Source organism: Otolemur garnettii, unplaced genomic scaffold (assembly GCF_000181295.1).
Source record: "Otolemur garnettii isolate 467f Iridium unplaced genomic scaffold, OtoGar3 scaffold00003, whole genome shotgun sequence".
NCBI classification, from domain to species: domain Eukaryota; kingdom Metazoa; phylum Chordata; class Mammalia; order Primates; family Galagidae; genus Otolemur; species Otolemur garnettii.
The window spans coordinates 42,415,678-42,429,957 of NW_003852398.1; the positions used below are offsets into that span (position 1 = coordinate 42,415,678).

Consider the following 14,280-nt stretch of genomic DNA (forward strand, 5'->3'; position numbering starts at 1 on the left):
GCAGCTCGCCTCAGGAAGGTTGAAGTGCACTCTTCAATCTTCTCTCTTGTCTCTGCTCCAAACCATCAGCTAATTTGCTAAGGTTCTGTCCATTCAGCCTCCTTCTGGACGGGAGCCTCTGCAAAAAGCTGGCTGCAGTTCGCCATCTTGGCTCCGCCCCCTTCACTCTGGGTTTTAAGATACTTGTATATCTTCTTTGATCTTGGAAGCCACTAATTTGAGTCTCAATAAGAGCCATTCTCTTCTTAAATTCTTCTGATTTTTCTTTTTGGTTCAAAAATCATGGATCTCTCAAAACCCTTCTTTGTGCTGTTCTTGATTCTCCAGGAGGTTTGATATTTCCTCGTCACTATTAAGTTCCCACCCTTCTCCTCTGACAGTTCTGATTCTGGTCAATCTTCCTCTCTCTGGAAGTGGACCTTTTTAATATATTTGGTTATTTTTTATTGCCTGGTCACTGGGGCTTAAATTCAAACACTAACATACCGTAAGGCAGTAGCAGTCTCACAAATACTAGCTGATAGGACAGTCATTGACCCTATGGGCCGTTTGTGGAAGTAGCCAGGTCTTCAGACTTCTGTGGCGACCCTGAAGGAACTCTTCTCTTTTCAGGTCTCTCTGTGCTCTCCTGGTCTCTGGGATAGAGCAGACCCAGCTACTCATTCAGCCAGAAAAGCCAGCTGAATCAAGCCTCAGCAGCTACTTGGCCAAAAGGTTGAAGTTGAGATTAGAAGAAAGAAAAATTCCTATTGGACATTATTACTAAGCTTTATCTTGATATCCTCCAGAACTTATTTTTATGGTCAGTAATCCTTTTCAGAGAAAAGGGCAGATCTTTGAGAAGAGAAATAGACACCCTACTGATTAGAAGATAGTCATTTTTTGTGCTAATATTAGACATTTTAATTGAGCACCCATTATTTTCTTTGAAAGCATAATCACAGAGAAGAGCATGCAATCATTGACAGGTGAGCCAACCTGGGCAAGGCGTGGACCCAGGGGCAGCCAGTAAAGAGCCCTAAAAGAATTAACATCTCTTCCATGCTGGCAAGTCTCAAAGAATAAGGTGGCAGGGAGATCAGCTTGGAATAATTAGAGGCAGCCTGGGGTGTCATGGTCTTCTATCATTCGTTGGCAGAGAAGCAGGAAAGAAACCATGAAATGGGGCATCCAGGAGGTGGAGCAGACCCGCTGAGAGTAGCAACATCTGGTCCCCTTGGCTATAAGATCGAGGGAGCCCCAAGGAGCTGGGGAAAGTGACAAGGGAGCTCAGTACCTGAAGGAAAATGAGGGGCCCAGTGACAGAGAGTAAGACAGATGCAGGCTGAGGAGGCTTTAGGCAAAGAAAAGGAACTTGAGGATAGGAATATATTTGGAGAAGTGCTCTAAAACAAAGGCATTTTGTAGAAGAAACTCTCCCAAGGGCAAAAATCCTGCTGTATTTCACATTTTTATGCAGCTTTTTCTCCCAAGGAGGTATCCAAAATAACCCTTTCAAGGCCAGTTGAGGTAAGTTAATAGGGCAAATAAAGGAAAGAAAAAAAGATGGTTGTCGTTTTATCACAGCTGAAAGATACCGGAGCTGAGACACAGGCTGGGAGGTGCATCCCACATGCACAGTGTGAGGTGGTTCTCCCGTGTCAGGGAATCTCCACGTGGTGCTCACAGTACCGATGGGGAAGCAGAGGCTCATGGGGGAGAGAGTCACCTTCATGCTCCCTCCCCGTGCTTTCTCAATCGCCACACTTTTGATCTCAATCTGCCACCATTTTTTAAAACCTCGAGTTTCTGATTCCTTAGCTCTCTAGCTGCCGAGTCTTGGGTCCCTGCTGTGTCTTCATCAGCTTCAGTCTCTTACCTGCCTTTCCCTCAGCCCACTCAGTGGCCCTGTGCCACGCTCTGAATGTAAGAGACGCAGGGCCTGGACCTGGCCTTGAAACTGCAGCGATGGCCTCACACCAGGCACTGTCCAAGGAGCCAAAGGGGCAGGAATCCTCCAGTGACAGCCTGGAAGCTGCTTCAGGGAGGCTGTCCCTATGGGACACTGGGGGGGTGGGAGTGGGGCAGCTCTAGAAAGAGTAGGTCACATAGCTTCCCTGTCACACGCTGCAGAGGGAGAGATGGCATAGCAGTGCCAAGGGTTCCCAGAGGGAAGAGAACAGGACTATCTGTAGCGAGTGGGCCTGAGAGGTTTGCAAGATGAGCCACCTGTGAAACAGCCCTTAGGGGCCCTGGTCACTACCTAATGCCCCCCTTAGGTATTGAGTGGAGGGTGCAGAGTTTGTGCTGCCACTCAGTCAAGTCACTTTGCGGTCATAATGTGTCACGTCAGAGTCCCCATACTTAGAAGTTGAGCAGAGTTAACAATCGCCGAGAAATCCCTACTGCAAGGGAAACTGCAAGAGAAGCGTTCCTGGGAATCTGTTGAAGCATGCTATTTTGAGTCTGCCTTTTAAAACCATTCAATACTTTCAATATAACTATGTTCCCCTTTCTATTAAGGCTGGCTGCTGAAGACAGCAACTACCCCACGCCTCCATGCACTCGAATCAGTAAAACCAAACGGCTCCCTCTTTTCTAGTCCTATTTATTCAATCTTTTGCCAGTTCAGAATGTCTGCATTGAGCACTTATTATGTGCCAAGCTCTTTACATGAGCGTTGCGGTGCGTTCTGAAGCAGCAGCCCCCGCGCGGAGGCGGCACTGCACCCTCAGTGCCTTCTCTCTGCTCCCCCATCACCTTTCCTGGAAGAGAGTTCTCTGTCTCAGTAAAGCTAATGGAAGTGGCTTGCAGCCTCACATTCCTCCCTTTCTGGGGTCTTGCGAGGGTTAGGGGCTTGAAAGGAAAGAGATGCCCCACGTAGGGGAAAAGAATGAGAGTCCTTGGTAGCCTCCCCAGGTAACATCTGTCACTGTAGCCACTTTGATAGTATTGAGAAGAGTATCCAACACTTGGGAATAAGGCCAAGGGAGGTGGCATTTCCTCCCAGTGCCATATCAGGGCTTCTTGAACAGGCCCACCTAAGGATTACTTACTGATCTGGGCTGGAGGGTTGCATCTTTCTACGAACTCACCATTTGCCACTGATTAAAGGCCCAAACTGTGTAGTTATATGTTAACTCACATATTTGTTCCCAGTAAAGATGCAAATTATTATTTCTGGAGGAAAAGATAATCCCCAAGGTGTAATTTTCTTACCCTGTAGGTCACTAACCAGCCACAAATAGCCTAGGCATGTCACCACAACCTTTGTGCTCTAATGCCCGCAAAACTCTTCAAATCTTCCTTTGAACCCTCCTATGAGTTCCCTTGTTAATAAGTTGAATAAGCTCACTTTATATCATCATGAGAGTGAAGTTGTTAAGTTTCGGAAAAGTATGCTTTGGTTCATGTGTTTGGTGTCTGTTCTTCATCTGTGGCCAGAAAAAAATCACCTCCTAAAGCCCTGCCCAGGAACATTGGATAATATGTAGAAACACATTTATGCTTCAGTTTGGTACAAATTGATCAGATACAAACTCTTTAGACAGAACTAAGATTCATACTGACAGATTAAAGGTCTTCCTTCTCTCTGTGTGTTTCAGGCATTTCTGACTTTTACTTAGTGGTTTATTTTGAAGCCAATTTGTCAGATTTCAGTTTAGAATCTACAGGCAGTATACATAACAGGTTACATTCCCTTCTGGCAACAGAAAACCATGTGTTTCTCTTAAGCTTTGGGACCTAGAGAATTTGGTCAAGTCTTTCAGAGCTCGTCAAACTTCACCTTTCATCCAGCACACAAGAGCCTCGGTCTGGTGGTTCAGTTTGAAATCACTTGTGATCATGGAGAGGACGTCACATCTGCCCAGCAGGCACCTGTACAGTTTCAGCAGGGTTGGGAGCAGGAGGTGCTGAAGCTAGGAGACAACACAGTGAAGGGGACAGGTGTCATGGCAAGGAGTGAGGTTTGACCTGTGGTCTTCACAAATCCAAGCAGGGCTTCCTCCTGCAGCCCTGCAAACCCCCAGCTCTTAGAAAAGTTCCTACATAGCCCTCCAAGCTGCGTGTCCATGACGTGTGAGCAGCAGGGGCCTGTGGGCCAGGGGTGCTGATGTTTGCATGTATCTTGATACTGGAGAAGCTCAGACTATGGAGATCTGGACCCTCCTGACATGAGTTTCTTGAAGCAGGGACCATATCCCCAGATGAGTAGATTATCCCAAATCTGAGGGATTTGGAGTGAGACTGATTCAAATCTAGGCCCGAACACCTACTTCCTGTCTGACCAGTCACTTCTTCACTCACATTCTCTAATCTGTAAAATGAGCACACATCTTCATGCCACAAAACCTGCTGAGTAAGGCCTGTGTGTCTACTTGTGATAGAAGAGACTCAGATATGACCATAGATTCTAGTGTTTAGCATAGTGCCTGGCACTTAGTATGGCTCTGTAAATAGTAGTCACTTTAATCATTGCCCTCTCTGGCTGGTGTTAGCACACACAGATTCTCTTCCCAACACTTGAATAGATCTGAGGCAATCCCAACCAGAGTGGGGGAATGGGGGTCCCCACCAGGGTGGCCTGTGGTCAGAGCCCAAGGAGGGCTGCTCTCTTCCCACCAGCAGCCCTAGGGGTGCCAAGAACTTTCTGGCCTATAAGTTGTTGGAGAACATTCCTCTTCCAGCCAGGAGTATAGCTGAGAGGGCTGAATATCAAGGTGGCAGGACCCTGCCCCATTTTCCCAGGTGGTCCTACTGGACAAGGTGGCATCTTTGAATCTGCATCCCAGCTTCCTACAATCTAGCTCTGCCTGGTGACGTTGGCCCACAGCAGGGCTTTATGAGCAGGCTTCTTCCCGTGCACACTAGGCTCCAGGGCACCCAGGCTGCCCCGTGCTCCCCTCCCACCATGGCTCTGCCCTCCTCTCATTCAGATCTCAGGTCAAATCCTCAAAGATACTGCCCTGACCACCAGATTGAAGTGTGCCCACCGCAGCAGCCTGTTTATTTCCCTCCTGGCGTTTAACACACTCGACATTTGTCCTGTTTATCTGTCAGTTCACTCTCTGTGTGTCTTCCTCCCTGCAATATCAGTGCTCTGAGGATAGGATCCCGTTCTGTCTTTGTCCCTAGCACCTAGACTCAGGAATCAAATATTTGCTGACAGACACTCAGTAAATATTTCCTGGGTAGATATGTGGATGGAGTACCCCTTAGTTACTACCAGCCCATCTGGGGAAAGACTGGCATCAGACTGGGGAGCCAGGCTCCTGCCTGACACTCACACAAACCAATTCTGTCATCAAGTACAGGCACTTGGGTGGTCTCTGCAACAAGGGAGTGACCCTTGAACAGGCATTCTGTGTGCAGACTGCTTGGGCATGTCTGGGAGTGGGAGCTGTCTTGAAGCAGGAAGTACTGGGACCATTGCCTCCAGTCCCTGGACTACATGCCCCACATATTGCACATCTCTGCACCCACATGGCTCTTCCATAGGCAAGTCAGCAGCTCTAGGTCTTTAAGAAAGCTGAGCATGACCCGAGGTAGGAGCTGCCGCGCCCCATGGGTCATTGTGGATGCACAGAAAATAAAGCAAGTAATTCATGAGTAAGGGGCTCTATCTGCCTGTGGGTGGGCACTTAGCTCCTGAACAGGTACCTCTGTCTGCAGAAGCTAGAGGCAGCGGCTGTGCCAGGCTGGGCTCTGTGACAGGTGACAGGCGACAGATGGGCCTCTGGAAGCTGTGCACACTGCCTCTGGTCTTCTGCTCACACGGCCCACGTTTCTTCACCTGCTTTGGGCTCTGCAGTGAGCACCCTCCTCAGAGCCCACATGTCACCTCACTGCAGCTTCATAGTGGAGTGGGATGAGGTTGTGGGGATACTGACAGTCTATAGGAGGAGGCCTAGGAGGATCTCTAACTGAGATCTGAGTGGGGACCTCCCAAGGCCTTGTCAGAGGATAGGTGGCAGTGGGTGGATCTCATCATTAGTCAAACAGAAGAGAAGTTCTCAGACAGAAAATCTGCACTGGGAAAAACAGGCTGGTAGGCAATTAGCGTTCCAAAGTGGAAAGGCCAATGGGTTTTCCCTGCTGTGTCATTTGGAGCACCATCCCTGAGACAGGAGCACTCGCTTGCTTACTTTGGGCCGAGGAGCCAGTTATAGAGACTGAGCCAGGGTTTGGAAGCAGAAGCACCCTTGAGTGTGGTTGGCTGTGGAACAGGCCTGCCACTCCCTCTGTCGGCCCATCTCAGGGTCTGCCTCCCACCACCATCCATCTGTACTGAGTCCCGGGTCTGTGACATCCCTATCAAGAGTCTTCATTCAAATCACAGAGGGAGTCTTTAGCACCAACTGGTACAAATGGACCTGTTTCTTCTGCCGCCATAACTTTAATGTAACAATTCCCATTTCTGACCATGTTCAGTAAATTTAATTAGTGTTGAAAAGCAGCTTATTTGGCAAGATGATCCGTTTTTAACCTGGGTAAACGACTTTCTTTATGACTATAAATTAAGCACATTATATCTTTGCATGCCTCATGGTCGTCCTCATAAATACTAGAGGCAGTTGCTGGGAGTCTCACTTGGTTACCTTTCCCATTACGGTTTTGTCATCATCCTGGTGGGAGTGGGGAATTCATTCTGTTTTAATGACAAGGAGGAAGCAGTGACAAGGGGCTTGTTAATGAGGAGCCCACCCCTTGATCAGGGTCTCTGAGGCTGTGGATCAGATTCCGGGCCTGCCCCTGCCCGGGGTGTTGTCAAGCTCTCTGTGGGGCCAGCTGTCAACAGCTTTTGTGAAGGGCATACGCAGGGTTTAAAGCTACTTTTGTCTTAATTACAAGTAATTAGGAATCAAATATTTGCTGACAGCCAATTTCTATGTCAGGGAGACTCTGAGTGTTCTTGACAACTTCCATGGCCACAGGTTGGCGCAGGTGTTTTCTTAACACTGACCCCTTGGGGCACAGCCAATGGGAAGGCCATGGGAGTCACACCTGCAGGCTAATCAAATGTGGCCTTCTGATGCATGTGTGATGCTGGTCCTGACACCAGCCTTTCAAGGAGAAGGTTAGGTAGAATGGGGTGTCCCCGTCCACAGTGAACTGGCTTTGGTTTGAAAGCCTAGGCTGAATTAGGTATCTCTGAAGGCTTGCTGTTCCTCTCCAAGGATTCTAGTTCCCTTGAAGGCCCACCCCTCAGACACTGTGTCTGCCCTCTTTGCAGGAGGCAAGGGAAACATACCCTCAGAAGCTCACTGCTCACCAGCTGTTCCACCTTCCCATACCAGCCCCTTGCCTGGCTCTTGAACTGCACTAATCAGCCTTATGGAGATTAGCTCTTAAAGCTCTGTGTTTCTTAAAACCTGAATGTACTGAGGCCAGAGAAGGACAAAGGTCCAGCACCTGTGGGGCCTCCCGAGGCCAGAGAGTGGGGCAGAGCATGACAGAAGGGGACTCAGAGAGAGGACACTTGGACAGGAAGAAACAACCCTCAGTGATGAGTTGGAGCTAATTTAGCCAAAGGGAGAGAGAAATGGGGAGCCCTCAGGGAAGAGCCAAAGCGAAACCCCCAAAACAAGCTCTGAGAGGCCAGAGCTCAGATGCTGCCCATTTCTTCCGCGCGAGTGGTTAGTGGCTTCTCATCCTATCTACACGGGAAGTTTATTAAAACAGGGATCCAACGGCAGCGCTCTGTGTCCTGGCCCTGTCTTGGGAAAGAAACAAAGGCTGATATTTTTAGAGCTGTGTTAGTTTGTTCTAGTAGCCGCCAGCACTTTCCAGGATAACCCATTTTCTAACAACCCAGGAGAATCACACCAATCAAACACACTCCAAGGCAAAGCAGCCATAAGCACTGTGAGTGGGGCCTTCAGCCCAGAGCCCCCCCTTTCCCCCCGCCCCGCCAGGTGCCCGCCTTCCCTCCTTCCCCTTTTCAGCCCACCACCAGCCAACCTTGACAGGAAGGCAAGCAGAGGGGTGGCTGAATGCCAGTGGGCCATCACAGTGACACGCAAACAATTAGCAAAGTGGATAAAAGAGATTCGCTCACTTAAGGTCTGCACTTTTACACTGCTCAGAGATATTTTGACCTTCTGGTTTATTATGATTCAAGAAAAAGTCAATACTTCTTAGCTTGCCAAGGCTGGAGGAATTTAAATGAATCGTTGAATCAAGCAGTTAATCTGCCGATAACTGATTTTTTTTCCTTTCAAATCTATAATGATGAAAAGTAGACATAACCAAAAACAAGATTTTTTTTTCCTTAGACATTTTAATCCCAGGGGGCAGGAACTGGGGCTGAAATTTCGCTCTTGACTACCAGGGCCATTTTTTTCTTGCTGAATATTTTCATGAAGATTTAATTAAAACTTAAAGCAGAGTCTTCTATGGTCGTAAAATCTGCATTCACATTTTGATTATTTGTATTGTGATATCCCCGTGTAATTCCCAACATTCCATCTGCTGCCAGCAAGGTCGCATGCCAATCATCTCCTGTTCCGGACTCCTAGAGTGGAACGTGGAGGCCTGTTTGGCCTTTCACTTGAATGTGCCCTTTCAGAAATCCCAGCCGCCCTGCCCTCCCTGGCTGTCTCTCTGGGCACCGCTGCCTGAGAGCCTGTGGGTGTGTGCTGAGTGCAGGAAACATCCAAGAAACATGAGCTCTCCCATTCCCAGGATCTCGGCCTTCCTGCCCACGGCCACAACATCGTGCTAGAAAGGACTTCGCAGTGAGGAAAGGCTGCTGGTAGCTCTGCTGCTGTAGATACATGTCATGGAGAACCGTGTTCTCGCCAGAGGAAAAGGCCGCCCCCAGCACCCTGAACACCCAGGACTGCTTTCTTCTTACGCCCCCTTCCTCCCTAGACTCTGCAGTGCCTCCCCAGTGCCCAAACGTCATACCTAAATTCCTCTGCCTGGCTCCCTAAGTCTCCCAGGACCACACCTTGCCTCCCCGGCCCCCTCCCTACCTCCCCTAGCCCATCCCTGCCCACAGCTCCTGCTCACACCTGGTCTTCTAACAGAAGCATGTAAATACTACCTTCAGGGCAGCTGCGAGAGCCACCACTCGAGCCCCCTGTGACTCTGGGAAAGCCCTCCTCTCCATCTGCAAAGGGCATGGGCACATCGCAACCCCATGACACCTGCACCCACTCCAAAAAGCAGCTCCTTGGCTCCTGTAATTCTTTGCCTGAACTCATCTTACAGCCTTGGTCACATCTGGTCTCAGATAGAGTTATATCATGGGTGTCATCACCTTACAGAATGACAAGGTCGGAGAGAGGGCTTGTTCATCTTTAGGACCCTAAGGCACCTGGCACACAGCCCGGCCCAAAGACATCCCATGATAAAGGAAAAGAAGGGCGGGGGGGAGAAGAGAGGAGATAGGAACCACTTTTTTAAAAAGCCCTTGACTTCAGTAGGCTTCTCAGGGGGGTTTCTCAGGGCAGGCTATGTCCTCTGGCGGGAGGCACTTCTTTGTGAGCACAGAATGGCTGGGTGTTTTCATTTTTCAGCAGCAGGAAAAGTGAGCCTAAGAAAGAGCTTAGAAAGAGTTTATCAAAAGCCCCATTGTGGGGCCCAGGATGGGTAGGTGTTGAGCCTGAGATATTCAGAGTGAGCCAGCTGTAACTTCTGAGCCCTGCACAGCAGTTCACCCTTGTTGGTAGCCTCTTGTTGGAGGGACAGGGACTCTATGGGGGACCTCAAGTCCCCCAAGCCCCACCTTGGGTAGCCTCAGCTTCCCAGGCAAAGGGAGCCTCTGCTTGTGGGCCATGGAGAGAGCCTGTGATCCCTAACCCTGAGTGCCTGCAGCTGACCCTCTGCGTTTGTGTGCCTGACAGGGCTTTCGGGCCACAGCGGGCTGTTGGACTCCTGCCGGAAGAAGTTCTGCAGCCGAGGGAGCCAGTGCGTGCTCAGCAGGGAGACCGGGGAGCCCGAATGCCGGTGCCTGGAGGCGTGCAGGCCCAGCTACGTGCCCGTGTGCGGCTCAGATGGCAGGTTTTATGAAAACCACTGTGAGCTCCACCGTGCTGCCTGCCTGCTGGGGAGGAAGATCGTCGTGACCCGCAGCAAGGACTGCTTCCTCAGAGGTAGGCAGACAGTTTTTGCCCTACACTTTGGGGCTTTGTGATGGATCTTCTAATGTCCTTTTGACGGTGCCCTAGGTGCTGAGTCCACAAGTTGCACATGGTAAAGGAAATAAAGGAAGAGAAAGACTAGTGTGCAACAAAATGCCCACACGGACATTTCAGTGATGCCTGTTCTGTCTGCGTCCCACCTCCAGACAGCCCAGCCTTAGAGGAACCCCTGCAGAGAGCAGAACCCAGGGAAGAGCTGGGGGTGGGTCAGGAGTTCAGGGCAGCATCAGCTCCTGCTCAGCAGTGAGAGCCACAGGGCAGGGCTGCAGCTGCTTTACACACTAACATACTCCCCTCACCTCAAGCAGCGCCTCTCACCAACAGGGAAGGCACTCAATTCCTGTGTGGGTTTGTCCTTGATAAATAGTACAAGCCACGCCTATAGAAGTATCTGTTACCCTGAAACAAAATGCATGCCCATGAGAGAACTAGGAAATGTACAAGGCAGGTGGGAATGCCCACGTAGACTGAGCAGGGAACTTCAGAGGCAGGAGAGCCCACCTGCAGTTACATGAGGTCAGAGACTGGCTTTGGAGTGGGGCAGAGAAGAGGGCAAGGCGCTTGGGATAGAGACCTGATGGGTGTGCAATGCTGGCAGGCATGGGCACCAGAGCTGTGAAGGGCTGGGCACCAGGTGGGAAGGGGCAGAGCTCCCAGGTCACTCTCATGGGCTCCCAGTCTAAGCATGTGTGACATGTGACACATCTGTGCACATGGGCACTCACAGCCGAAGCAGTGCAGCACAGATGTATTGGCCTCCACTGCCTCTCCCCACACCCCCTGCACCCAGGCAGTGGGCTGCTCCCCCACCTCACACACCAGCCGTGGCAACAGCAGAGCTCTGGGAAGGCACGTCTGTCCTGTGATGGGGAGAGTCTCCGCCACTTTCACAGCTGTGCTTATGATGCTAACGCTGAGGTGCTTCAGCGATCATGAGACACATTATGGAAATGAGGCCAAAATGAGCCTAGGCAAAAACACCCCCGGACGGGAAGCACTGCCCAGCACGTGCCGCTGAGTCCTCCGCCACCACACACTAAAACACTTGACCGATTGCTCCGGTTTTATTGGCCGTGTTGAATTTTATAGACTGATGTTCCATCCTCTGGTTTCCAATATCCCCCAAATTGCATCTTTCTAAACGTTTCTATTTCTGCATCAAAGTGTGCACAGCCTCCCTCACCATCAGTTATTCAAACAGCATTTCTTATTTCATGCCAGGGGAAAACCAGCCACCACAAAACCTCCTGAGGTGAGGGATGCTGGGGGGAGCTGGTGCATATGGGCAGTGGGCAGGCCGCCTCAAGCAGAGTGGGGCTCAGTTCTGCTTCATGCTGATCGAATTTATCCACCAAATTCTTCTGAATCACTGGGTTTGTCACAGATTTTATGAGTTCCCACTCACTCTGTGCAGCAGAACTGCGCTCCTAAAGCTCCCAGGAAGACCCAGGCTTGCATCCCTGCTCTGGTATGTCCCTGCTCTATGGCCTTGGGGACTTCATCTGCTTCTCTGGGCCTTTTCCTCTGTATACAACAAGCTAACAGCAGCCCCTGCCTACTCCCGCTGTGGAGAGCAGTAAGGGACAGACCCCTTCTGAGACAGGCATGTCTCAAGAAGTCAGCATTAGTGATACCTGCCATCGCTATTTACTCTAATGTGAAGAAGTCAGCATTAGGGATACCTCCCATTGTTATTTAGTCTAATGTGGCCGCAGGCCTAGAGCAGAGGGATGTGCAAACTGTGAAAGGGATGTAGAGGCTCTGCCCAGGAGGTTTAGGGGGGCATTTCTGAGCCCCAGTGGCTTAATGGTAGATGGAGGGTGAGCGAGGAAGTGCTGGGGGTCAGACCCTGCTGCTGTCCTTGAGAGGCCCACCCCGAGCCAGGGTTTCTCTTCCTGCAGATGCTCCCTAGGTCTGGGCCTCCAGTGCCTCAGGCCCAGGGCCAGCCCCAAGAGAGCCAGGCCTCCCCTCTTCCCTGAGCATGCCCACGGGGAGTGCCCAGCAAACACCCCCATGTTGCTGTGTACGCACCCAGGGGCTAGGTGGGTTGAAGGCAGGCCAGCCCCAAGGCGGGTGCCTTGAGATGAGCACTTCTCCCCACCCTCAGAACCCCCGGCAGGGAAGAGGGAGGAAACGGATGACCGCGGCCCTATTGAGAGTGAGGCGTGGAGTGTCTGGGAAGAAAGGAAGATGCAAAGCACAGCTTCCTGTAGTCCTCATCCCACAAGGGCAGCAGAATAGTTAATGCCAGCTTGAGATCCATTGATGACAATTTGTCATTTGTTCTAAATTCTCGAGAGTTATTCATACAGGAAACAAAATCACATTTCCCCGCCAAGCAAACAAAAATTCTAAAATCATCCATCTTCTATTCTCTATTTCTGCCAAACTTTACAAAGAGAAGTTATGACTTCATTCTCTGGTACTTTATCTGCCCCCAGAAGTCAACATGGGGAGATCCTTGTGGGGCTGGAGTGTGTAGAGCAAGGGCGTGCCTTCTGCAGCCAGAGCCCTTGAGCCACCTTGTGGGGGGATGCCCCTGAGGGCCAGCTGGGAACAGCAAGGGAGAAGAGGCAGCATTCTTAGCCTCATTTACAAGAAAACTTCTGGTATCACCTTCCAGTTGCTATGGTAATGGGATTCCTTGTGAAGGCAGAATGAAATATAATATCATTTAGGGATCATTAGCATGTGTGAAAATCAAACTGAACTGAAAAGCATGGCTTCGGCTAGAGTTTGCAGCTTTGATCCCGCATCTCATGAGTCACAAGCAGGGTCTCTTCTCGCTGACAGTCAGGGGCAGAAAGGGGTGTAGGCAAGATGTTGTATCTCTTCCTGTGGCAAAAGCAGTCATGTTTTTTTCTCAGCACCAAACAGTTTCCCAGAGAAAACTGCAATGCCGGGTGGAATGCACTGTTTAACTTCTTGCAGAGTTGGTGTTTTCAGAGTTATCAGGTGACATCACATTTCTATCTGTGTGTTAGTGGACACTTTTAAAATTGTTTTCTTGACATGTTTTGAATGCATGCTCCATCTCCTTGTGCTGCTCAAGAAGATGAGCTGGGCTTTCAGCAATTACTCAGCATGCCAGGGCTGTACTATACCAGATGATACAATGTCATAGTTGGGCAGTTTTCCAAACAAACCATGAAATTCTGGAAGAAAAGATGCTGTTAGAAGTTCAGTTTTAAGTGGGTTCAGTTTTAAGTGGGGCCTTCCACTTCCTCAGCCTGAATGGTGTTTGCCCAAGCACCTTGGTAGTTCCGAGGGGAGCTCCCAAGTTAGTGAAATCAGAGAAATATAATCTCCATGGGGGAGAGGGGGATTAAACATACTAAAGGCTCACTAATAAACCTGCTTTTTCTTAAGTATTATTGTAGAGGCATAAAAACATGTTGTGCAAGTTAGCAGAACAGATAAAGCCAGCTGTCCAAGAGCTTTCTTTTCCTTCTTTCCTTCTTGTTATTTTGTTGCTGTTGTTGTTACTTTGAATCTTGTTGTTGTAAGAACTTAAATCAGGCCCCACACCTCCTGGGAGCATTTCTGTACTTCCACACACGTTTCTGCCTTTCTGGGGAAAGCTCCTCCAGTCCCCAGCTGTGTTAGCACACGCCTAGTCTCAGCAGGAGACTTGATGTGTAAGGGCCTAGTGTGGGGCTAGTGTTGTCAGGTATTGACAGGGGATTTGGTTTAACTCTGCTGGAGCAGTTCTTATAGCTAGGAGGTACCCGAGGGAACATCAGGAAGGCCCAGGCTGATGGGGCAGTGTGGCACTAGCTCAAGGGCACTGCTTTGGAATCAGTCATGGATTCATACAGTGCCTTCTTGAACAAGGCATGAAGGGTCTCTGTGCCTAACTTACCTCATCTGTGAAATGGGAATAATAATGGTACCTACCTTGTAGAGTGTCCTAAGTATGAAATGAGCAGTGCCTAGCAGGTACTGACTGCTCTTCTCCAAGCAGTGAGGATCAACAGCACCAAGGATGACAGTGGTGTCACTGCAAACCTCAGGGCATTTTCAATGGACAGATGCGAGAGGTTTGCTTATAGAACCCTTGCTCACTTACGTGACAATGCTGTATATGGGCTAACAGGTCAGGGGAAGAGGGTCCTTCTGTGAATGAGGAGAAAGAAGAACATTGGTCTTTCAG

General features: G+C 49.8%; 1 protein-coding gene across 1 annotated transcript in view; it reads left to right on the plus strand.

The window, feature by feature from the left end:
• Positions 1-14,280, plus strand: part of FSTL4 (follistatin like 4) — a 385,031-nt gene that overhangs the window by 176,067 nt on the left and 194,684 nt on the right. The window contains exon 4 of the mRNA XM_012807125.1: positions 9,831-10,079. Within this exon, the coding sequence (XP_012662579.1) occupies positions 9,831-10,079 (249 nt within the window). The remainder of the gene's footprint in view (positions 1-9,830; positions 10,080-14,280) is intronic.